The following is a 25,163-nucleotide window of genomic DNA, read 5'->3' as shown; positions in this document are numbered from 1 at the left end:
GAGGTGGGATTGAGAACCCCACCAATTCTTTTTGAAGTTCAAAGGAATCAAGTGGGTGATATACTATAGTAGCTTCAATCAAGACCAGATTATAGAAAAAGGCTATAAAGGCTATAATGAAGGCCCCAGAAAGGGGCAGTGTTATAAGGGAAAGGGGCGTCTGAGCTGGGGATGTAGACTCAATGCCAGAGCTCAGAGAATCAGAGGGGTATGCGGACATGGGTTTAGGGAACTCTTGATCCGGGCTCCCCAGTGCTGTGGGTGCATTGTGAGTGTGAAGCAAAAGTTAAAATGTAATTGGAAGTAGTGTTTTGACTTGGTCGTAAGGCCATAGGCAGAGTTCAGCCATGGTGGCAGGGGTTAAGACTTTTAAAATAGGAAGGTTGGTTAGGGCCCAAAATGTACAGACTAAAAGTCTACATACTACCAGGATTTCAGCAAATAGTAATGCTGAGGCTGCCCTTTCTGGCAGGGACAGGGAAGGGAACACAGATACTTACGGAAACTAGATTGCTTCTTAATTTGGCATGCTTGGGTTTGGTGTCATAATTTAGGCTTAATGGAAATTTTGACCCCACCAGGTCTGTGAAGTCTGGAAATCTGGGTAATATAATTCTTTAACAAAAGTAAGAAAAAAAATCTTTGAAAACATGAAGTCTTGTCTTAAGCATGCTGAAGATAGTCATATACAGTCATGAAAAATGAGACCCTATGGACAACAGAGCAAAAACATGTTTTGTATGAGATAAGTTTTATTTGAAACATAAGATTTATTTGAAACAAGAGCTTTCTTTAAAATGGTGTGATTTGAAGGAAGGTTTTATTTGATATAAAACTAGACTCTCATTGACAGGCAAAAGAAATTAGATCATACAAGTGCTAGTGCAGAAGGCACGCCTTGTTTGGAAAAGAGAAAACACTGCTACAAATATCTAAAGAGTTGGCATTAGAGGTGATTACATAGAAAAAATCTTGTGAGAAAGGTGACACATTCAGTTTAAAGAAATCAATACGTCAATGACATGGATTAGGGCCTGTGGAGACATCCTTACATTATCTTACCAAATACACTCATTGGAATCTTACTGAAATTACAGTCAGAAGACTCAGTCTCTGTTCTGGACACTCTTACTTAAAATGCGGAGCCTGGACATTACCACATCCCAGTCAGCATAAGCTCCCTCTAGATGGCGGGATATCTCAGTTCCTGCTTCGTAGCTACTTCGGCCGTGAAGCAAGCGCCAATTGTCAAAAGTAATCACATCACCTAGATAAAAGAGTTTTTCAATATGAGTTATTATGTCTTATAGTTTGCAGTGACAGAAAATGCAAAATATGAAATGTCATTGCTACTCAGTTCACATCAAGAAAATGTATGTTTATTCCCTTACGTAAAACCCAGACATCCACTTTTCACACAAATCAGGCCACAGGGTGCAAACAGCCTTAGACATTGTTACATTTAAACTGCATATCCTGGCAGCTTCCCGTGGACACTTTTATAGTTCTTACTGGAATTGTTCTTGAAAACTTTTGAATTGTTCTTTTCGACGGCTACTTATCTCTTCCTTAGAAATAGTTATTTCCAGCTTAACAGCCTCAAATAATTATAAAAATAGTGGCATTCTTGGTTTGTCTTCCATGTTTGTGGTATTTCATGGGCATTATTTCTAAGCCTCAGAAGAACCATAAGAGAATATCATCTCATCTTTTCATATATAAGAAAACTGAGGTTCTGAGAAGGTGAGGGATTTGCCCTAAGCTATGACCCCATTAAATGGTGAGTTTTGGATTCCTAACTGTTTTATATTTTTTTCTTCCATGGTATTTCCATTTTACCCATTACTGCTCTTAAAATCAACCTGGTGTGACTGCCAAGAATAAAAAAGTGGCAGGTTTATGGATATTTTTAGCATTACTGTATTACTGATCAATTAAAAAATAAGACCAAGTGAAAGAATCTTCCACTGGGTCAAAACAACCCCAGAGAGGAATTATTCTTTTTATTTTAAGTATCAAAGCCTTGAGTCTGATGTCACTTTACTGAGTCAATATAGTCCAGGAAAAACACAACACTTTTAGCTCCTTTATTTCAAGTAGCTGGACTATTTCAAGTACTGCTTTATTTCAGGTAGCACTCATCTGCCAGATCAGATAAGCTTAATGAGAAAAAACCACTCATGTTATTTAGAGTGAGAACCATGAGGGTAATTTTATTTGTTTACCAGGATAGAATGACTGAGTACAAGCTTCAGTTTATATTGATTGGTTATCAGGATAGAAAATATAAGTCATCAGTCTTGATATCAGACATGAGATTCCATTTGGCCTATAGCTTGTCTTTCAAGTATTTATTCTAGGTTAGAGGTTATTAGACATCGTGTGCTTAAGGAGTGCCTAAGAGCTTTGATAAACATGAATATTTTAAAGTCTGGACCATCAGGGGTTGGGGCTGGGAGTCTGCTCTTTAAGCAAGTTGGCTGCTAACCAAGAGTCTACTGTCATGTTCCATAGTTCATGCTTGAAAACACAGCTCTACATATTGTTCTAAGTGGTAAAGACAGAAGAAAATGCATCCTTTCAGTTGTCTGAGAAACCATGTTCACTGACCTGGATTCATCTTAAAAGTAAACTTGGATTCTTTACAGTTCATGAGGTCCACAAACTCCTTCAGAGCAGTATAAAAAGGCTGAACTTTTTCAACAGGTACATCAAATATGGTGTCTCTTGTTGCATTGTTGAAGTTGATACGAACCACTTGGCCTTTGTCATCTAATCTATTTTTTAGGGAGAAAAAGTTAAATATATGAGTCACAAAGTATCTACTTACATTTTAACGGTTAAATGTGTCCTGAAAGATGATTTGGAAACACAATATTCAAGAATCCAAACACATGTACAGAAGAGGTGAATGTTATCTGTGGCACAATTTATTTGTTTCTTTTTTTACTTATCCATTTAGCAAGTATCTTTATTATTTTATATTTAAGAAAATGAATACATTCTTCATTCTTTAAATAGTAGCTTCAGGGGAGGGGTGGGGGGAAAGGCAGAAAACTGTACTTAAACAACAACAAAAAATAAATAGTAGCTTTAACATATTAAAATGTTAGAATGGTTCCTAAGTCCATCACTTTATATGTTTCTTTTACTGGGGTTTTAAGTATGATTTTATTGGAGCATTAGTGGAAAGAAACTGGGAGGGAGGTGGGGAGCACTGGGAGGGGTGGGCTGGAATGGGAGTAAAAAACAGAAAACTGTACTTGAACAATAATTAAATAAATTAAAATAACAACAAAACAAATTAAGAATAGTGTTAGAAGCAAGAGAAGATAAAATGTAAGCTCTGAAATTCATGAGAAATAAAAATAATATTTTTTTGTGGAAAAAAAAGGTTTGAAATACACTTTTTAGTTCAATCCCTAGTTTACAGATGGGGAAACTGAGGCACAGAGAGAAGAAGAGTCTAGTCTGAGGTACATTCTTTGTGCCATCCTCCACGTTACTGACAAGGATGTCCTGACTTTGGCACTTCTTGGGCCTTAGGTGCTATTTACGGGAGATGCTATTCTTAGTAGGAAACTACTAAGAAGCTAACTAACTTCCTCCAAGGACCAAACTGGAATTACAAGTAAATAACAGAAAAATCCTGAATAGCCAACTGAACACTACCTGGAGAGATGCCTTATAACCAAGCACTTAAGGAAGAAAAAACAGCACCACAATGAGACCGGTAGGGAGTGCAGAGGAGTGTGAGAGGGCTGGTTGGGCTCCCACAGGCAGTAGCTGAAATCCTGGAGGGATATTTCAGCAGCCCAGGGGTTCCCCCTAAGAAGTGTGCTGTCTAAACAAACCCCAGCTGGGCTCCCTAGCCTATAATACCAGAACTGGGAAAGGAATCCAAATAACAGCTAGCTGTGGAAAACAGCAGTGTTTCTCTCTGCCAGGGAGAGATTGCTAGAGATGCAGTGAGCCTCTTACAGGGCCAATGAACAAAATTCCATGTATAGCCATTTACCCTGGGCTCTGGCAGAGGCAAGGCAGAGTGGACTGGAGACACTGGAGGAAAGTCTGAGGTTGGTGGCTTATGGGAGAGAACTGAAGGATTAACAGCCAGGATCCCTGTGCTAAGTCATTCCTCAAACAGCAGAGGCCATATTTTTAGGGCAGAGGACTCTCCTCCAAGCACCATCAGCCTGTGGGGAAGCAGTAGCCCCACTAGAAGAAATCCATCTTACCCCACCCTGTGGAACTTAAGCTAGACTGCTGACTACAGCTTGAGGCTGTATTAGTGACTTATTTAACAACCATGGTTGTTAAATAAATCAGGGCGCTTTGAGACTTTAATAGACCCTCCCCCAAGCCCAGTGCTGGTCAAAACTGGCCTGGGTGCTCAGCCTGGTTCATTCCTCACACAAACAGGCCCAGCAGAAGGAGCCACATGCTGTGGATTGCTGATTGCTCCAAACAGGTTTCCTATAGCCAGTCACAAGCAGCGTCTGACATAGGCCTACACCAGAGTCTTTACAGATCTACCTAATACATAGGAACATATACAAAGAGGCAGCCAAAACAGGAAGAAAAAGAAACAGGCCCCCAACAAAAGAACAAGAGACTATCCAGAAGCAGATCTAAATGAAATGGAGGAAAGCAACTGATCAGATATAGAGTTTAAAGAAAGCATTATAAAGATACTCAACAGCATGAAAAAAGACATAGAAATAATAAAAAGAACAGTTATAAATAAAGATTGCCATATCTGAAGTGAATACACTGGAAGGAATAACAGTAGGTTAGATGAAGCAGAGGATTGAATCAGTGATTTGGAAGACAAGGTAAAAAAAACAGCCAAGCAGAGAAGCAAAAAGAAAAAAAATTAAAGAATGAGGAGAACTTAAGAAACTTTTGAGACAATATGAAACATAACAACATCCACATCATGGGAATACCAGAAGGAGAAGAGAGTGAGCAAGGGATTGAGAACAAATTTGAAGAAATAATGACTGAAAAGTTTCTTAATCTGATGAAGGAAAAAGACATACCAGTCCAGGAAGTGCAGAGAGTCTCAAACAAGTTGGACTCAAACACGTCTATACCAAGACACATCATAATTAAACTGATGAAGCTTAACAACAAGGACAGAATCCTAAAAGTGGCAGGAGAAAAGCCAGTAGTTACCTACAAGGGAGCTCCAATTAGACTGTCATCTGATTTCTCACCAGAAACATTTGAGGCCAGAAAGCAGTGGCATGAAATATTCAAAGTGATAAAAAGCAAGGACCTACAACCAAGGCTACTTTAAGAAGAAGAAGAAGAAGGAGAAGGGGGAGGGGAAGGGGAAGGGGAAGAGGAAGAAGAAGAAGAAGAAGAAAGATGAAAATAGTTAAAAAATAAAATGGCAGTAAATAATATATATCAATAATCACCTTAAATGTAAATGGCTTAAATGCTTCATCCAAAAGACATAGGGTGGCCAAATGGATAAGAAAACAAGACCTATGCATATGCTGTCTCCAAGAGACCCACCTCAGGTTGTAAATATACACAGACTGAAAGTAAAGATATGAAAAAATGTATTTCATGAAAATGGAAATGAAAGAAAAAGTTGGAATAGCAATACTTATATCTGACAAAAAGACTTTAAAATCAAGGCAATAACAAGAGACAAAAAAGGACACTACATAATGATGAAATAATCCTCAAGAAGATTTAACTCTAGTAAACATTTATGCACCCAACATAGGAGCACCTAAATATATTAAGCAGATCTTGATGGACACAAAGAGAGAAATGTACTAAAATACAGCCATAGTATGAAATTTTAACATTTCATTGACTTCAGTGGGTAGATCTTCCAGACAGAAAATCAAAAGGGAGAAAATGACCTTAAATAACACACTAGATAAAATATATATCTAGTTGATATCTTCATTGATATCTTCAGAGCATTTTATCCAAAAGCAGCAGAATATGTACATACTTTAAAAGAACACATGGAACATTTTCTAGGATGGACCCCATGTTATGGCACAAAATAAGTCTCAATATATTTAAGAAGATTGAGATCCTATTAAGCATCTTCTTTGACCAAAATGCTATGAAACTAGAAATCAATCATAAGAAGAACACTGAAAAATACATAAAGACATGGAAGCTAACTAATATGCTTTGTTGGCATCAACCTGGGGAGACATCCCTGTTTCATTGTCAGTCCATGTAGTTCACAGGAGGCTGTCTTTGCTCCGGAGATCAATACGTGACCCAGGAATGGCTCATCAGAATTGTCTGACTTTCTCTCTACGGTGATTGCTTCAAGGGTGCACTTGAACACAAACTGGGCAGTGGATCATTGAGCTTTGTTGTAGCCATTGGAAAATACATGCTTTCTCTCTACTGTGATTACCAGCTCTAAGAATAATGAAAGCTTGGAACTCCCATGGATTATCTTTGCAAATGAAGCCACCGAAAAGGACGGAAAAGCTAAGAGGCGAAGAAAAGGGAGGTTAATTTCAGATAACACTGTTTAACTCCTGGACCTATCCAATGCATTAGATTCTTTTACTTCTGACTGGGAGTATTATGACTAGGACAATCATACCGATTACAACTATGTAGAACCTAGGTTTTAAAAATTAAGAAGAATTTAAGTGTATGAGAAGACTTAGTTATTTCTCTTATATTGATAAAAAACAGAGATTTTATGAAATTTGTTAAATAATTCTTTTATGGTGAAAAGATTCTTTTCCCCCTAAAATTGGATTAAAAGTTAATAAAAAGTAAAATTCAGCAGTGAACTGGAGCTTTTTGCTGTTTAAGCTTTAGGTTAATGCAGTTTTTGCTGTCGGCTGTCTTATTGCTTCGACAAATTTATAAATAAAACTTACTCTATAATTTTGTGTTTGGATTGTACAGAGAAATCGCAGTAATCCACTCCAATGTCTGTGAAGTCCACAAAGGTAGAGGACAAAATCTGGAAAGCCCGAAGGTTTTTTTCCTTGAGCTTCCGGCATACGTTAAATCCATCGACAATTTCCGAATCTCCCCCAGTAACTGTTTGTTTTATGCAGTGGAGAAACTGAACCTTCAAAAAGAAATAGAGAGAAATACGTTTAAAAATGATATGCACTTATATTTTTTGACACTGTATTTAAAGAAAGCTACAGAAAGATATAGATGCACTAAAATCCACCAACTTTTTTTATTTGTCACTGTCAGCAGAGCACAGGGTGGGGGAGAAAACATCGCTTGCTATCAATATTTTATAGTTCAAACATTGTTACAGTTGAAGATATGGGCACAGGCATGCTAGTGTTCACTTGTGAACACAAGACACGGATGGTAATCATTGCAGGGAGCTAGCACTTCATGTTGGGGTATTTATGCTTGTGATGTTGGCTTTACAAAGGAGGCGGGATTTCATCTGGGTCAAGGAGGATGGATATAATGTTGAATACATAGAATAGAATGGAGAGGGAGAATCACACCCCTGGGTATCAAGAAGTTTGGCTTCAGCAGAGGGTCACACCTGGGAATAGTAGATCCAGTGGAAAGGTAGTTCGGAACCACATCGTGGAGAGTCTTGGATGTGTGATGAAGGATATTGGACTTTGGTGCTGAGAGAAGGATAGTGAAAGGCTTTTGAGTATGGAAGTAAAAACTGAATGAGAGAATACCAGTCCAGTCGTGTACATGGGATAAATTATTTAAGGTGGGAAGGAGTGAGAGTCTAATACAATAGTTCACGCGTAAGGACAAGACAGTAATGAGGTGCAGTGGTCTATGAGGATGAAGAAACCCAAGGAACCAAAAGGATGGTAGTTATTTTTGCTAAGATCTAGGAGAAAGCATAACATTTAACACTGTTTTCTTGAAAAGCAAAACATAGTAAACACTTTTTTTATTGGAGTTTATTTATTTCATTACTCCTTTTGGTAAGTCAGGATGGATGGGTTATTTTTAATACCTATATTTAGACACTGATTTTCTGCTTAGGGAAACTAAAACTATTCAATTGTGAAAACGTTATTCTTACTGAGTGAAAAAATATTTAAAAAAAGAACAATATTTAGCAGTTCTTACAGAAGGGAAGAGGCAGATATGATCAAATACCCAGCCTAGGCGGATGTGATTATGAATGGGAAGAGTATCCATTTACTTGCTTATCCCCATATTGTCCAGAACAGTGCTGTCCATTGGGACTTTCTGTAATGATGGAAGGGCGGTCACTAGACCCATGTGACTATGGTGAACCTAAAACGTGGTTAGTGTGACCCAGGAGCTGAATTTTACATTTTATTTAATTTTAACAAATTTAAATTAAAACTTCAATAATCATTTGTGGCTTGTGACTACTGTATGAAATAGTGCAGGTCTAGAACACAAATCCTACATCCTTCCAAAACTGCATGCATTTTTGTAATATTTTAAATCTTATACGTGCTTATTCTCAAATTATGACAGCATAATTTAGATTTATTAAGTCTTCACTACAGTACTTAGAATTTATAGTTTCATTTCCATTTTATAGGTGAAGAAACTGAGACCCAGAGCTGAAAAACACCAGCCAGCTAGTACAACTCAGCTAATACGTGGTAATACTGGTATTCAAACTTTGGTCCATTTGCCTCAAAAGCTCAGGCAGCAAGTTCCTTTCCTATCAAGAGGGAAATCTCTTTACAGTATCCCTAACAGTTCAGTATTGTGTGGTGTGTATCTGTGTGTTCTGTAAACTTAAACTTCCATTTTAGATTGATAATAACTTATTTTCTGATGTTAGGAGAGAACTGGTCTAAATTAATAATAGTTCAGTCCTTAAATAGATGCAGATTTTTTGAAACTAAGAAAACTATGTGCCTAAGCTGACCGAGTCATTGTAGAAAACGCTCTCATTACCAGGGCAATGAGGGGAGAAACCGCATGATTAAAAAGAAGACGAGATGAAAATCCCCCCTTCACATCTACCAAACTCCGAGAAGGCAAAACAATAGTGTGACTTTGACTCTGGGAGAATCAGAGTGTTCTTTAAATCCTTTTAGACTTTGCCATAATGAAGTCATAGAATATTTCAAATATAAATCTTTAAAAAAGGTCAGCTGATGTCTTTTACATCTGGCAAGGCCAAGTCATATCTTTTCTTGTAGACTTACGTGTTAATGTAATCTTATGGAAGAAAAATGTGGATGGAGCCAGACAATGCTTTCACTGCTAATTGAAAAGAAAAATATATGCCTGATGTGTAGAATACCTAATTTTATTTCATGTAAGTCATTCAGGACCAAAAATATTTTCTTTCTAAATGTTACTTTATGGCAGCATGTGACTTCTGGCCCAGACAAAGAAGTCAGCGAAGTGACATCTGTGTTTCATTACAGCTGTCTCCTTGTCCCTGCCCCATGCAATCCAAATTGGTCAGACTGAACTCTCAACAGGTAACTTATCCAGATCACTGCATCTGGACTAAAAGAACACTGACTAATTCTGCTTGTTATAAAAACACTCCAATGTAGGGACAAAAACCACTCAATAATCCAAAAGGGAAACTTGTACAATACACAAAGAGCGTCTACATTGAAATTATTTTGCTACTAGAATCTGGACACGTCAGGAATCACCTTTTAAAAAAATCTTCTACTTGGTCATTTAACTTTGGATGTTTCATTTGCTGATGGAGACAGGTACAAATCTATGACTTCCCTCCATCTTCTTTATAGCATATTTGTTAAGTCTCTATTGCGTGCATGAACTGTGTTAAGTCTTGAGATATAGAGAAGTCTAGGATTAAGTTTCTGCATTTAAAGAGTTTATAATGTATGGCAATGTCTATAAATAATCATCACATTACATAAATTATGGAAATTAGAAAGTCCAACTCAAGACCCATATGGTGCAGTGAAAGATGGAGGCCAGGGTTCAAGTCCAAGTTCCCTATTAATCAGATGTCACCCTGTGAAAGTATTTAACCTTGCTGTGTGTCATTTCCTCATCCAACATGAAAAAGACAGGATCCATCCTGTCTACCTTAAAGGAATGTATCAGACAAAGTCATATAAGTAAAAAATGCTTTGAAAAAGTATAAAATGCTATGAAAATGTCAAGCATTATACTCTACTTCAGTAATATTTATGAAGTCATTTAATCACTTTTCCATAGGCTTTCAATTTTAATCCAGAAAAAAACCCTAAACTCATAAAAACCAGCAGATAATTAAAAAATTCAAATAGAGGTCTGGTTGTCTGGTCTATTTTTTAAAACTTTATTACCTCTAACTTCTCCAGCCTATCCTGAGCAAATGAAATGAGCTGGTTAGTTTGGCTTTTAACCATAAGGGTTTTAGAAAATTTCTGAACCGCAATGAAAACAATCACATTGTGTGTCTCTTCCTGTCCCCAAATCCTACCTGAAAAGGTGAGTGTAGTGGGCATTTCAGTATCATTTAGTTCAAAGAAATTATTCGGTGTTTTACAGTCAACAAAATCATCTAAAATACAAAGTCGTGTTGTAGACTAGCTTAATTAACACCGTCGAGGACAATGGGTAACAATAAGGGCACAGAGAAAGCATGTTCAGTTAATGTGATGAAAACAGACTAATTTGGATTTCCCCCCATTTTACCTTCATTTACTAAAGAATTGTCCCAAATTTCCACTTCCATTACCTTTGAAGATACTGATTTCTGTGTAATATTTCATTTAGTACTGTTTAGTTCTAAAAATAGGGACAAATGGGGGGTGGAAATGAAAGGGGGTAGGGAGGGTTGGGGTGGTAGGGAGGGGTGGGGGGACAATGTAGAAAACTGTACTTGAACAACAGTAAAAGTGTTAAAAAATAAAATGCACATTTCTATGATAAAAAATAAAATAAAAATAGGAACAAAATATCTTTTCAAAGGTAGTTTCCTAACCATTTATTGTTTGGTTTAGCAAAATTGTGCTTTTGTAAAAATGCGTCTGGTTTAGTAAAATGACAATTTTGTAATGATTTAGTGGAAGAGGGTCCCAGGCATTCTCTTGGGGGCTCTGTGGCTCCATGCTGAACGTGCCCGCCCTTGATGAGGAATCTGATAGATGGTTTCTAAAACTTGACAAGAATGTTCTGCTCCTCGCATTTACCCCCCCCCCCCAGTCCATCTTTGTAGCTTCTTTCATAAAAGGTGGACTCTTCTTCCTCCTCTCTTGAATCTGGGCTAAACTTATGATTGGCTTTGACCAAATAGCATGGCAGAAGGGACACTGTGTTGATTCCTAGCCTGGGTCTCCAGAGGCCTTGTAGATTTTGGCTTGCTCTCTGGAAATACTGCCAGCTGCACATGCTTCAGTCTAGGCTAGCCAGCTGCAGGAAGATGCGATAGAGCAAGTGGGGCAGAGACCAGCCGTCTCGACCACCACCTGGGCCAAGCAGCCCCCAGCAGACTCCGCAGCAGCACAACTGCCCTGAGGAACGCAGCCCAGATTGTAAAAACATGACCTAAGCAAGTGGTTGTTCTTTTAAGCCACTAACTTACGGTGTGGGGATTTTTTTTTTCAGTTATAGCTAATATGAATGATGGCCATACGACTTTGTGGAGAAAACCCTACATTGTTCTCTTGTTTTATTTTTCTTTTAGCTCTCTTGGGAATGATAAATGTGTGGAAAGACTTCAAGATGTACTGCTGTGGTAAAATGTCTTGGCAAAGCAAAAAGTCCACTAGTTACAGGGAAAAACAAAAAATGTTAAAAAATATACATGAAAATCTTTTATCTGTTAGGAATGTGAAGCTCTTCAGGATTTAGGTACAGAGGTTCTTTAAGTTTGGAGAAAGAAGATCTACATAACACTAATTAGCTATGTAATATAATCTTCTAGGCTCAAAACAGAGGATATTAGTCTTTGGCCTGCCCTGTGGAAGGTGTTGAGGCTCACCTTACCCCAGGTGGATGGTGGAGAGCTGGATAGTCAGTGTGAAAGCTTAGCTTCCCAGTTGTGTAAGCCACATTGTTCGCGTCGATTTTATCTTGCACTTGCCAAGTATGTCTGTAAAATACAAGAAACATATGTTTCAACAGGCCATGCCTAAGCCAGAGGAAATGTGTTAAAATGAACTTAATACATGGGGGAAATGGAAACTTTTCATTTTATGAAATAATTGCCACAGTGATGATGAGCCAAGGAAGAGAGTCTGACCTTTCTTTGTCTAAAGTAACCATTTCCGAACAGTATGATTATCTATTGCATAGAGTTTATAAAGAGGTATAGGTGAAATTTTAGATTGTTTTTTATTTAATACCTTTATAATGTCGGTAACCACCACCTCCGTCAATTTCATTTCAAAAACATTTCCATCACTCTCAGCTAAAATCTCTTACTTATTAAGTTTGTTCACATTCAACATGTTCCCCTGTCCTTTGTGTTTCTGAAAATTGGCAGCTAAATGCAAAAGCTTGGACAGATTCTATTTTCTCTCTTTGACAAAACCGTAGATGACATTATCTTCTTGTATTACAGGACACAGAATGTCTAGAAGTCTTTCTTTTTGTAACATTTGTTACTCAATAAAAGTAACATCTGTACGCTTTTATTAAGATCTACTTTTCTCTGAACTACTATTTGGTTTCCCCATATAATAGCTTATATAGGATGATGAGAAAATATTTGATGCCTTCCCTTCATTTGCAGTTTTGGCAATGTAGTGAATTGATTTTCCACAGCTCTAAAATGAATGACACACGGACACAGGCAACAGCGTGGGGACTGGCTGTGGGATAAGGGGGTGGAATGGGCAGAGAAGGGCAAAGGGGGAAAGTTGGGACAACTGTCATGGAATAACAATAGAAATTTTTTTAAGGATGAATAGTTTAAAAAAATAAAAGTATTGATAGAAATGTATTAAAACTAGATAGAAGTAGTTTCAAATCATGGTCAATGTACTAATTGACACAGAAGTGCATATTTCAAGATGGTTAACTTTATGTTATGTCAATTTTACCTCCATTAGCAAAAAATAGCTTGGCTTAAAAGTTAAAAAGTGTTAACAACAACAACAATAACAAGAACAACAACAACAATAACAACACCCCTAGGGATTACTCGCAACCCTGTGACAAGGAAACAAACCGTTATTCAGATTTTGTAAGGTGTTTCCCTCGGAAGATTAAGACAATGGGCCATTGGAAGGAAACGGTGTTCTTACATGAACCCAAGGCAGTGTGACAAAAATGTCACTGTATGTGCACATCATGTTATTACTGTTGCAGGGTTTATTTGTTCATTTCTGTTTACCTTTATCAAATCATTTTCAGTAAATACATATTGAACACTTTTTCTATTCCAGGCATTGTTTTTGCAATGGAGCTAGACAAACCGATGACCAAACCTAATATCACATAGAGAAAAGTGCTGTAAAAAATGAAAGCAGGGTAAGGGGATAGGACTGGGGGCCAGAAGAATATCATGGCAGAACTGAAGCTTTTGGAAGTGCTCTAGAAAGAGCTGGAATTTTTCACAGAAATTTGAATAAAATCAGGGAAGGAGAAGAATGAATTTCTGGGACATGTATTTTTGGCAGAGAAATCTGAAGAGAAAAGGGGTTTTCTCCTCATTCTCTGAGGTTGAGAATAAAACTACCTAGTTTGCTCTCCTTCTTTTCTCATTTAAATTCAGGATGGAAAGTCTGGTATATTGCAGGAAGGGTTAAAGAGCTATCCCCTTGTGGCCATAAACTGCAAAGAGACCCAGTGAAAAGTGGAGGAGTCTACATAGCCTGCTGCAACTCATCTCAAGTATGAGTGAAGCAATCCATTATATAGGGTGACTGTAGCCAAGAAATACATATTGTCTACAAAGGTCATGCCACTCTACATCCCATTCATAATACGGATTCAGATGTTGTCCACATCAGCATTCCAAGAATTATCAACACATAGGAAGGAATTTAAGGAGACGAAAAAACTAATTTCCTCACGTGACTGAATATCTGTTTAATACCTTCTGACTAAGAAGATACTGCTGTTGACACTGTCAGTAGGAAATGACTACATGTAAATGATCTTTTCAAAAGTGATGATAGTTTTGCACTGATTCACCTACATTCTCCTTCCTGGTTTCTCCTGTGATCAAGAGTAAGCTAACTGAGTTTCACTGTAGCCAAGAGCTGGCTGAGATGGACGGTGCAAGCTTTAGCAGGGAACAGCTCTCTTCTTTATTTGACATTAACCGGCTTCTGCAGGGAGGGGGCCTGTCACTTGGCTTCATCAGAGCAGCTCTCCAGCCCTCTGAGCTAACTGGCAGGGGATGACAAACATTTTTGAGCTCTAAAGTATCTTAAGACAGGGTATGGGATATGTAGCCTGAAAGTCTGTGCTCATACACAATGATAAATCCTGGGAAAGGAGCTTGCCAGTTCCAATCACAAAACATTCTCCTAGTAGTCTTAGCATAAGTCTGGAAAAATCCTAGACATGTCATTTGGTCTACCTTTCCCTATGGAAATGAATCATGCCAGGAAGGCTGCCGCGGAGGGTCTATGACTCTAAGCTTTCACTTATCCTTCTCAAATCCAAATCTCCAATGCAACACAGCAGAAACAAACACAAACACAACCCATCGGCTTGTGTAGAAACTGATTTTTGAAAGCCCACTTGTGGAGCTTTAGTGAGTTGAAGATATCCTTACACACATCTCTTATTAGAGACATGTTCTAACAGTGTTCTAAGTAAGGCAACTACTCAAGCAGATTATCAAGAATTCTTATGACTGAAGCAGAAATGCAGGGCCAGATTCTTCTGAAGCTGAAGAGACAAGCTCAGCACAGCATCTTAACCCAGTGGTCTAGACTTGCTTGGTATTGTGCTACAAATAATCCTGCTTTTGCCCAAGATGCGGTTTTCGAGAAAGCTAAGCAAACAAAGATGCTATTTTCAACAAACCACTGAGCTAAAAGTACAAGGTGTCATTCTCAACATTTAACTAGAACTTTCCCTTATATTTTCTCCATTCCAGAGTTTTGTCAAAAGCTCCTGTATATGAAAATAATTATTTTTAGAAACTATTTTATGGGTTCTTCGTTTTAAAGCTAATTTATTAGATTTGCCATAATCTAGATGGCCAGTCATAGATATGACTATATCTCATGATACTAATAGTATTTGGTGGCAAATTAAAAACTTTCAGAGTTTATAGGATGCTTAAACATTGTTTTCACTAGATTTGTCCTTTATACCTTTGGTGACAGTTTTTTAAAAATTTTACTTATTTATTTTTAGAGAGGGAGGAAGAGAGAGAGGGCACCATTGATGAGAGAGAGAAACATTGATTGGTTGCCTCTTGTATGCGTCCGGACCGGAGATTGAACCTGTAATCTGGTCACATGTCCTGACCAGGAATCAAACCATAGACCTTTTGCTTTCTGGGACAACACCCAACTGAGCCACACTGATTAGGAAATCCTTGATGATGGATTTTGTTAGTCTTTCAGTTAATGGCTCACACTTGGAAAATCATGCTGAATTTCTTCGTAATCTTTTTTCATTTTTGAAGTAGTACTCACATAAAAAGATGTTGTCTACCTGCACCCTGGAGTTACGTCACCAAGAGCTGCAACTTCCAATGTTGACCTGTTATAAGCTCTTCTTGTCAAGTTGTGGAAAAAATACTTTCTTTTTTAATGTTGCAATGTTTCAATACTTTTGAACATTATTACTGTCCCAAGAGATTGAAAACATAATGTTCATATCTTATTTTTAATTTTTAAATGTTAATAGGCAAAATGATTCAGTAGTAAAAATAAACAAAAAAACCCCTTATAGTTAACCATTTAAAGGATATGGTAATGCGTGTTATCTATAACTATAGCTGTGACACTCCACATGTGACTTCCCAGACACAGTCACTCACCAGAGCTCCAGACATATATTAGTTTTCCATTATCATTTACTAGATTCATACAATGGGCCAGGAACTGAGGACACAGAAGGGAGCCAGATAGATTTATGCCTCATGAAACTTCCAGTGTGTGGGGAAAACAAATTAGTGTGATTAAGTTTTCATAGCTAAAATCCAAGGTGTTATGGGAGTAAAGAAGTGAAGATTAAATGGAGACCTGAAGGTTGAATAGGATTTGCCTAGAAGAGAAAAGGTCCTTGTTGGCAGAAGACATAGCTTGTCAGAAGGCTCAATGGAGGGAGAGAACGTGGGCTCACAGAACACGTGAGAGAAGTTCAGTCTGGGTTGAAGTGCAGAGTTTGCTCTGTGTCTGCTTTGGCTTCCCTTCAAATTTCTGCTTCTCTTATTGTCCTGTGAAGTCTTACAGAAAATACCTCATTACTTTAGAGAACTGAGTTTGAACATATTCTTTATCTCATAGCAATGAACTCTCCATCAAAAATGTTTTTGAATGAAAACATGGACTGTATAATAGGAAATTGTGTTATTTTCCTGATTGTGTGACTCTGTTTTTAATCCTGACATAAATTATGTATTTTAGGTCTACTTCAGTCATGACTACTTTAGCCATCCATTACCATTGTCTTGTTTCTAGGGGAGGGTTAAGGTTATTTGTAAGCAATGGTTGGCAAAATCACTAAGGTTTGTTTTTAAAAATCATTATCTTTCAGGTCTACTTGCTTTATGGACACATATTTATGTTGCATTTATTCCTAAATATGAAAAAGTTCATGCCATTTTTAGGTGAGAATTAATATTCCCAAACACAAACTAGAAAAACAGAACTAACCTTTCTCATGTGTTCTTACTCAGTCCATGAAATTTGTACGTTAATCTCCATGAGATATAAACATGTAAAGCAAACAAGGAAGATTTGGGGGCTATGATGCTGACATATATTTTAATTTCTCTGAATTCTCCCAGCAAAACATCTGGAGTGTAAACCCCAAAACACGGGGACAACATGGAATCAAAATTCGGTGACAAGATATATCCGTGACTCCCGCCCCGCAAATGAGCAGGTAGAGATAGACCTTCCAAACTCATAACATGTGGTATCAGCAACTGTGTAGGAGAAAGCAGAGGGAAGCAAGCAGGTACCTGATGGAGCCGAGACATTTTCAAATTGCTAACAGATATTTACTGGGAAATGCAACAGGGCAATCTGAGAATGCCAATTAAACCTGAGAGGGGAATTTCACATTCCAGTATAGCTGAGCACAGTAAGTTCATGGTCAGGGACTGGAATATTCCGGGCCCTATGATCTCTTAAAAATTTATGGAACTCCCTTCCATGATTAAGTTTCCTTTTGAGAAAAAACACACTCCCAATTGAGCATTGTAGGCACAGAGTAATGAGGAGGTCCAGATGAAATTGAAGGAGAGGAACCAGGAGGTCTTAGAATGCCATCAGCCACAGTTTTGAAATACAGCTTAAAACTGTAAGTTACCAAGGTTTCTGAATCATATCTCTCTTTACTGGTTAAGAAAACAGATTTCACATAAAAATTAGCAATATAAAATGATTAAGATTTAGCCTCATAGTTATTTTTTTAGAAAAGAGAGTAAGTAGCAAAACAGTGTACCTATAGACAATACATGTCAGAAAAATACTCCCTCAAAAGATTTTATATATATATATATATATATATATATACACACACACACACATATATGTATATATATTTCTAACTTGTGTTTTCTACTTATAGCTATATAATGAGCCAAAATGAATGACACAATATATTAAATGATATGATATATTAAAAATAACCTACATGAGATTAGAAATTCAGAAAGAGGGTGATGTATTCAGGCAAAAATTTAGAAAATAATTTAAACATGAAGACTAGACTAGAAGGAATGCAAGATCAAATAAGCCTAACAGATAATTCCTTTAAAGATAAAAGGGAGAAAAATTTAAATGTCAAAAAAAAGAAGAGATAAGAAGGATTTCAGAGAAAATAACAAGAAAATAGGCAAAGACTATTTAATACATGCATATTAGGAGTCCTTAAATGAAGAAACCCAAAGTAAAGAGCAAATAATAAAAACTAACATTAAAAAAACTGAAGTTAAAAATGAAGATCTGAAACTGCATATTGAATGACCAAATTATACGCTCTCTTAAAAATTGCCCCAGAACAACCAACAACACATAGTCTGTAAAATTATTGCTCCTAAAATATATATATATATATATATATATTTTTTTTAGGAGCAATATATATATATATATATATTTTGGGACATCCAGGTACAAAATGTCAAATTACTTAGAAAGAAAATTAGATGACCCATAAAACCATAGTGCACATATTACAGATGCTGTCGGCCAAGAATTTTCTATTTAGCCAACTTGATTTTTCAAGTGTAAAGGCCTTACAGTGCTGTCAACATGTAAGAATCCATAGAATATTGTTCCCACGAGTCCTTCATGAGGAATTGACGAGAGAATGAGCTTCAGACAACTGAAGTGACTAGCAGTGATACACAGACATGGCACCGGGGCTGATGACTACATTTGTGTTCACTAACAGAACTGATTACCAGGAAGGGAAACACAGATAGCCCAAAACTGAAAAGTGGGGAAACCAAACTGTAGTGCTAAGTGATGTGCACTTGTGTGATAATATGATGAGCCAAAACAGGTGGAAAGTACCATAAAATTCAGAAGGGCCATCACATTTGGGGACAAAAGAGAGGTATGTGACAGGTGGGGAGATGCAGGTGGGTTCTGGAGCTGCTGGCATGTTCCAATGACCTGTATAGTGTCCAGAACTGTTCGCCTTGCTATAATTTATTTAGCTATACTTCTTGTTATGTGATTTTTATGTATCTGTACTATATTTTACCATGAGAAGTATTTTTTAAAATCTATTTTTAAAGTTTAATGATACTTCCAATAATGAAAATGAAGACAGCTATATATAGAAAAATAACTACCTCTGAAAAGTAAAGATAAAGGAAAGTGGTATAGCAATTTTCTCCAAAGTCCCAAAGGCCTTCATTATGAACAACTTAGAATGCAATGCACTGCAAAATAATATAATAATAATAATAATAATAATAATAATGAAGATTATTATTTATGAAAATTCCTTGGCATAGGAGGTCAAATTTTGCTTAATTAATTTCACCAGAGCAAAAATTGGATGCTAGTTTAGGTTACTGATATGAAAGATTTAAATGTAAACTTTATCTTCCTTTGTGACGAGTTATCTGATTTTTTGTTGATTGTCATTTTGCCTTTGCATAAACATTTGGCTGTAATTGACCTGAATAGAGGGAAAGGGAATTAATAATCTGGTGCTGTTGTTATAATTTAATTTACAAAATTTGTACATTACACTGTCAAATATTCCCTGGTATCTGAGCAATAAATATGAGTAGAAGCCAAATTGGATAGTCAACATTGTTACGGTGTTAGGAACTACAGTGGAAATGTTCAGTAACAACAGACTGGCCTCATACCATAATGTAAAGGAAGTACTGCAGACTGTTGAGTCAAGGAAATGGGTTTGCAGCCTGATTGTTCTACCTCAGTGTTCTTACCTCTAAAATGGGGGTAAGGATTCTTATAAGAATTGAGAAAAAAATCAAGAAAATGATGGGAAAGCATTTAGCCCGATACTTAGCACATCGAAGATGCTTAGTAAACAATTATTTTCCTGCTCCAATAGTGACAGCTGCCTGAACAGAGTACAACCAAGGAAGCAGTGGGATTCAGGCTTGGGGAGATGCAGCTACATTATTGGGGTATCTTACAAATTTCCTCAAATGATTTCTAGAGGAGCACCAGACACAAAGTTCTTTTTCCTTTCATTCATGAGATGACCTCATACTCAAGTGGTTTTGTTGGCAGCAACTTTAATGACAATGAACCCTGATATTACAGAAGAAATACCAGGGACCGAGACTTGGCTGATAACATAAGTTGGGGTTCACAATGGCTGAAAGAACATAGCTTGTAACTCTGCTTAGGAAACCCTAATACTCGCAAGAACACACATTTTAAAGGCCCCTGACCCGAGTCAAACACTGTGCTTGGTACTAAATCTTAGAACAGCTCATTAAGAAATCCCCGTGTGAACTTTTTACCAAGTGGGATGGAATTACAACTAAATTCAGAACTCAGACAAGTTTTCTTTGCCTTCTTCCCAAGTCTGAATTGCTTTTAGGTTTTGTTTTGATTTTTTTTATAACTCAGAAGCCATTTTTATTCAGAATAGGCTCTGTGGTTTTCTCAAGCAATTCATTGGCTAGAACTTCAACAAAATGGGTAAACTTGTTCTTTTCTTTTCCTGTTCAGCCAACCACACTTCACAAATGTTTCCTGGTAACATGTATATTAGCCCAGTAGCTGCCTCCAAGTCAACTTTGGAGGCAGTACTAATGGTAGTAGCAATTTCTAAGGGCACAGATGCCAAGGAATAATAATATTTTTCACTTATACCCCCTGAGTCTCTACTACAACCTCATGTGGGGGATGCTGCCACGCTGGCACACAGAAATACCAGTAGAAATACTTGCAGTCCTCAGAAGCCACTTCAGTTTTCTTAATTCTTAACTGGACCTCCTGGCCTACTTGCCAAAAAGCCCACTAGAAACATTTTCTGTCTGACATCTCATTCATCTCAAGAAGCCTCCATGCAAGGCACTCATGCTGAGGTAAAGCTGGGCAGTAGTAGTAGAATTTTACATTTTTTCCAGCAAATTTTTATCTGGAGGTCTCCGAGGGCATGGCAGGTATTCCAACGCCTCTATGGAAGGAGAAAAGCAAGTCCTCAGTTCAGGAGAGTCACAGAGCTCCAGGGAATTAAATGAAAGGTTTGGATCAGCTGGTCACTTCCAAATAACCTGCCGAGGAGGCATGAATATATTGTGTTCCCATTGTTCCTCTGGGCAGCTCTCTGGGTGGTGACGGAATACAAATGCTTTGGGGCATTGGCTCCTCAATTCTTTCTGGAGCTAAGTGTTCCACAGTATTTATTTGTATTTTCTCTACAATGTGTGGTGGTATAAGTTTTGTCAGGGATTGCACAGCTTCCATGTTTGTTTCTACAAGAGAAAATTTAGCTATCACCAACATGGATAAGTTTCTTTTCTTTTATCCATTTTCTTCATTGTCCCTCACTGTTTTGACTTTGTTCCTGATGCTAACATTTCAGAAAAACCTATTTTTTTAATTTTTCCTTCATTGTTTTTACTAGTCTAATCATTACTACAAGTATATTAATGCAACTTGCTCATGCCAGCAAATAAAATATTTTTGACAGAGGGAAATCTGATCTTCTGGGCTTTATTCTGGAAAGAAGTTGGTCTTGCTAGTTAAGGCTGATTTTTTAAAAACATTTTATTCATTTATCTTTAGAGGGGAAAGGAAGGAGAGAGGGAGAGAAATATCAGTGTGTGGTTGCCTCTCATGGGTCCCCTGCTGGAACTGGCCTGCAACCCAGGCATGTGCCCTGACTGGGAATTGAACCGTGATCCTTTGGTTTGCAGACCCGTGTTCAATCCACTGAGCTACACCAGCCAGGGCAAGGCTGAAATTTTTAATGTCTCCCACTGACTTTCTAATGAAGAAGGGTGAGTCAGAGTCAGTCTTGAGGTTAATTTTCTAACTAAGGATTGGTAAGTGTCATCAATGCTAACAAAGCATTCCTGATGTTTCGCTTAGTGGATGCCCTCAATATCTTAGCATATATTCCCTTTCATGAAAGTTTCCTGAGAGAGAAGAGTGTGGGGACTGAGCAAGTACTATTTCCCATTAGGTTAAATTATGTCATAAAATTCAGACAACTTCTTCAATAAAGAAAGCCATTTTTTATTGATTTTTTTTTGGTGGGGGTCAGGGACTTGGGATGAGATATTTGGCCTCACCCTGTAAAAACTACATCTCCCTGAATCAAAGCTTTAAATCCTTCTAAAGAAGTTATCATTTTATGTACTGTCCTACAAGTATACATATTTGATACATATTTGATGACAATGGAAGTTTCTTTATCAACTTATTCTTTTCTCCCAGGAATGCTTTCATCATCAAGGCATTAGGAGACTGAGCATTTTACATGGTTGTGTGAAAAAAAGTATGGTCTTGACCAGGGGTGTCAAACTCATTTTCACTGGGGGTCACATCAGCTTCATGGTGGCCTTCAAAGGCGAAATGTAATTTCAACTCCTTAACAGTTAGGGAGTAGTTACATTTATATAGTCCCTTTGAAGGCAACTGGGAGGCTGATGTGGCCCCCAGTGACAATGAGTTTGATACCCCTGGTTTAGACGATGCAGTGACAGAATAATGGCAAGCAACTGAGATAAAACAGATGTAGGTGATGTATGATATGCACTTTTGTCCCCAGTGTTATTATTATAATTTTTGATTTAGAAGTTGAACATACTCTTATAATTATAAAATGCTCTAATAATTATTGCATTCATTTGCTGCTTTGTAGTCTTCTAAAAGCATCTAGGCATGCATTTATTCATTAAACATTTATTCTTTGCCCACTATATACCCAGGCTGCACAAAATGCTGGAGCCTACTGTTTTTGTTCATCCAATCAACAATTTAATAACTGAGATGACAGCCAAAAATCAAAACTAGATATTATACTTTTCATTTTAGACTGATGCAATTCGAATTCTCCAAATATGACCCTAATTGAATAGAAAGGTGCTAAGTGGGTATTGGTTCCCAAGGGAGGTGTGTGTAAAATAACACCTCACTGTTGACTGCTTTTGGCATCTAAGCAGGAGTGGAAACCAGGCTCCCTGAAAAATCTGTGTGAAAAACACAGATTTAACTTTACCCACTTTGACTTTACCCACTTTCCATATTCTATCCCTCTCCTAAGACAGGCAAGTCCCTCTCATTCATTATTTATTGCCTTCATTCATTATGTACACTTTCTTGCTAAGCAATCATTTTTCAAACAAGAAGGAAGCACTGTGCCAGTGTAGAAACACAGATAGCAAAGGGAGGGGCCCTGGCCTAGGCAGCTACTAGTTCTATTGTGAAGATGTCATGACCAGGCATTGGCACAGCACAAAGACGAACATGCTAAATGCCATTTAGGGCATATAACTGTGAGAGCTGAGAGGATGTGTAGCACCCAAGTTACTTGCCTTCTCTTGAAGGACACTTCCTCTCAGCCAGAGGTTTGTAACCATTGCTGCACATCAGAATCACCTGTAGTTTTAAAAATTCCTGATACTCAGGCCAAATCCAAGTCATGCTTAAAAAGAAGAAAAACCTCTGAAGCGTGGACCCAAACATCAGCATATTTTTTAAATTGGCTATTTAAATGGTTAAGAACCATTGCTACCCAAACTACAATATCTTTTCCCCACATTACTATGGAAAGGAGCGGAAAAGAAAAGTAACTGCAGGGAAAATGCTTTTATCATTTTCTTAACAACAACAACTAAACCTACAAATAAGCAAAAAATACAAAGCAACAACAGTGAGACTGTCTTCTTCTGTAACTTCTTAAGTTAGGAAATGAAAAAGTGTCCCACGACCCCCCAAAAAGGAGAGATCTTGATGATGAGTGCTGAGAGAAGCGGTAGGGTGGCAAGAAAGGCACTTGAGAGATTCAGGAGAGAAGTGTGATCACCTGTGGAAGGTGAGCTGAGGACTGGCAGGTTAAACCTATCCGGTTTGATGCGTTGGGCTTGGACAAAGGGCACGGAATAATAGTAGGAGGTCTGATTTATTTAGACAAGGAACCTTTAGTCTTTATTCCAATATATTTCACAATATTAGATCAGTGGCCAAATTATTTTGTTACTATTCATAACAATAAAACAGAATACAAGTCATAAAAACAGGTTGCAGAATTGACCCTTTTGTGATGGGTGAGGGTAGGACTAACAGGACTACAGTGAAGAGCCCCCAATTTGGCCACTCTTATGAAGTTGTCGAACATGTTGCCATAGATACAAAAAGTCTGCTGTCAGTAAATAAAAGCTAAGTGCAACAATGTAGAAGATATTTATTTTGAAATGTTCTGTTTACATCCAATGCCTGCAAGCATCTTTGCCATGTTCTTCCTTTTTATTATTGGTAGTGACATGGGTTAGGAAGCCAAGGGGACAGAAAAGACCCAGATCCCAGCTCTGGTTCCTTTTCAGCTATGTGTTGGGAAAGTGGGTTATGGTTTAATTCTCCGGGCTTCAGATTCCTTAGAGTGAAATGGAAGATAGTATCTACTTCAGAAAATTGTGAAAATTAAATAAAGAACAAATAATACAGTTGAGGCTTTTAGTAATTTCAAGGCTTTTCCTCCTTTTTTTGTTTGCCTGTGACTGCTGTGATCCCTAAGGCCATTCAAATCCTCACAGATGTAGGGAATGTACACATTTTATGAGACATTCTTGGAGGGGTGGTAGGGGCATGGTCATTCGAGTCGAAATAGGATAGCATCGATAGCATCTTCTGCAATTAATTAACTTGCTGAAATCAGTGGGGGCAGGCAAGTAATCGAGTTTTTCAATCCTCTGTTTATTAACAGATGAGGTCTTACTATAGATTCTGGCGGCAAACTTGAAGGCCAGCAGGGCTGGGGAAGGCCTTTGGCAAACTGGGGAGTGAACACATGCTGTCTTCCAGGAGCAGCCTCTGCTTTGGACCAGCAGGTTGTCAGCATGCAGGAATTTAGGCTCAGTTATCGCCAGACTTGATTTTTCCAAGAAATGTCAGGTCCATATGTCATGTAAAATCTCCCAGTTTTTAAGGATTGATGACTAATATCATTTTCTTTGAATATCACCTAGGCCCAGCAAAACACATCTAAATACAGTCTGTTGCTACCAGTTTCCAACCTTCGGATTTTGAAGGCCCTTTCTCCTTCCAGTGCCCTCTACTCTACGAGCCCAAGAATCATTGTCTTCACTGCACATGAGAGGCTCACCCTCAAGACCAGAAATGAAGTCCTGCCCCCACTTCCAGGTAAGTATTTTCTGTTGTTAGTGTCTCATCATCCATAACTAGTTTTACCTCCCAGCAATTCCTATGCAAACCGCTTCTTGTTCCAAAGTTAAAATGAATTACATTTTTTGTTACTTGCTTAAGTTCACAGACTTAATTTTCTGCATGTTAATTTTATCTTTTTTATTTTTAAACAATCTGGTGGCTGGACTCAATCCTCCAGGGCCTGATTTTATTTTTCACAAACTCTTGGGAGGTAAAATTTTAATGGCTTTTAACATTTGTGGAGCTGAATATTTTATAAAAATCTTGAAG

At 37.7% G+C, this 25,163-nt stretch overlaps 1 protein-coding gene and 1 long non-coding RNA gene across 5 annotated transcripts in view; one reads left to right on the top strand and one right to left on the bottom strand.

Moving 5' to 3' along the window:
• LOC119049901 (uncharacterized) overlaps positions 1-25,163 on the top strand; it is a 237,696-nt gene that overhangs the window by 121,909 nt on the left and 90,624 nt on the right. For all 3 annotated transcript variants that reach the window (XR_008392953.1, XR_008392954.1, XR_008392952.1), the window contains one exon: positions 24,695-24,869. This is a non-coding gene — a long non-coding RNA (uncharacterized LOC119049901). The remainder of the gene's footprint in view (positions 1-24,694; positions 24,870-25,163) is intronic.
• Positions 799-25,163, bottom strand: part of BBOX1 (gamma-butyrobetaine hydroxylase 1) — a 58,930-nt gene continuing 34,565 nt past the window's right edge. For both annotated transcript variants that reach the window (XM_053673085.1, XM_053673086.1), the window contains exons 5-8: positions 11,905-12,010; positions 6,885-7,081; positions 2,611-2,777; positions 799-1,267 (exon numbers count right to left, since the gene is read on the bottom strand). In XM_053673085.1, the coding sequence (XP_053529060.1) occupies positions 1,107-1,267; positions 2,611-2,777; positions 6,885-7,081; positions 11,905-12,010 (631 nt within the window). In that variant the 3' untranslated portion in view covers positions 799-1,106. The remainder of the gene's footprint in view (positions 1,268-2,610; positions 2,778-6,884; positions 7,082-11,904; positions 12,011-25,163) is intronic.

Source organism: Artibeus jamaicensis, unplaced genomic scaffold (assembly GCF_021234435.1).
Source record: "Artibeus jamaicensis isolate MK-2021 breed Jamaican fruit bat unplaced genomic scaffold, CSHL_Jam_final contig_797, whole genome shotgun sequence".
NCBI classification, from domain to species: Eukaryota; Metazoa; Chordata; class Mammalia; order Chiroptera; family Phyllostomidae; genus Artibeus; species Artibeus jamaicensis.
The sequence above is the reverse complement of the archived record's forward strand: the minus strand, read 5'-3'. Positions and strand labels throughout refer to the sequence as shown.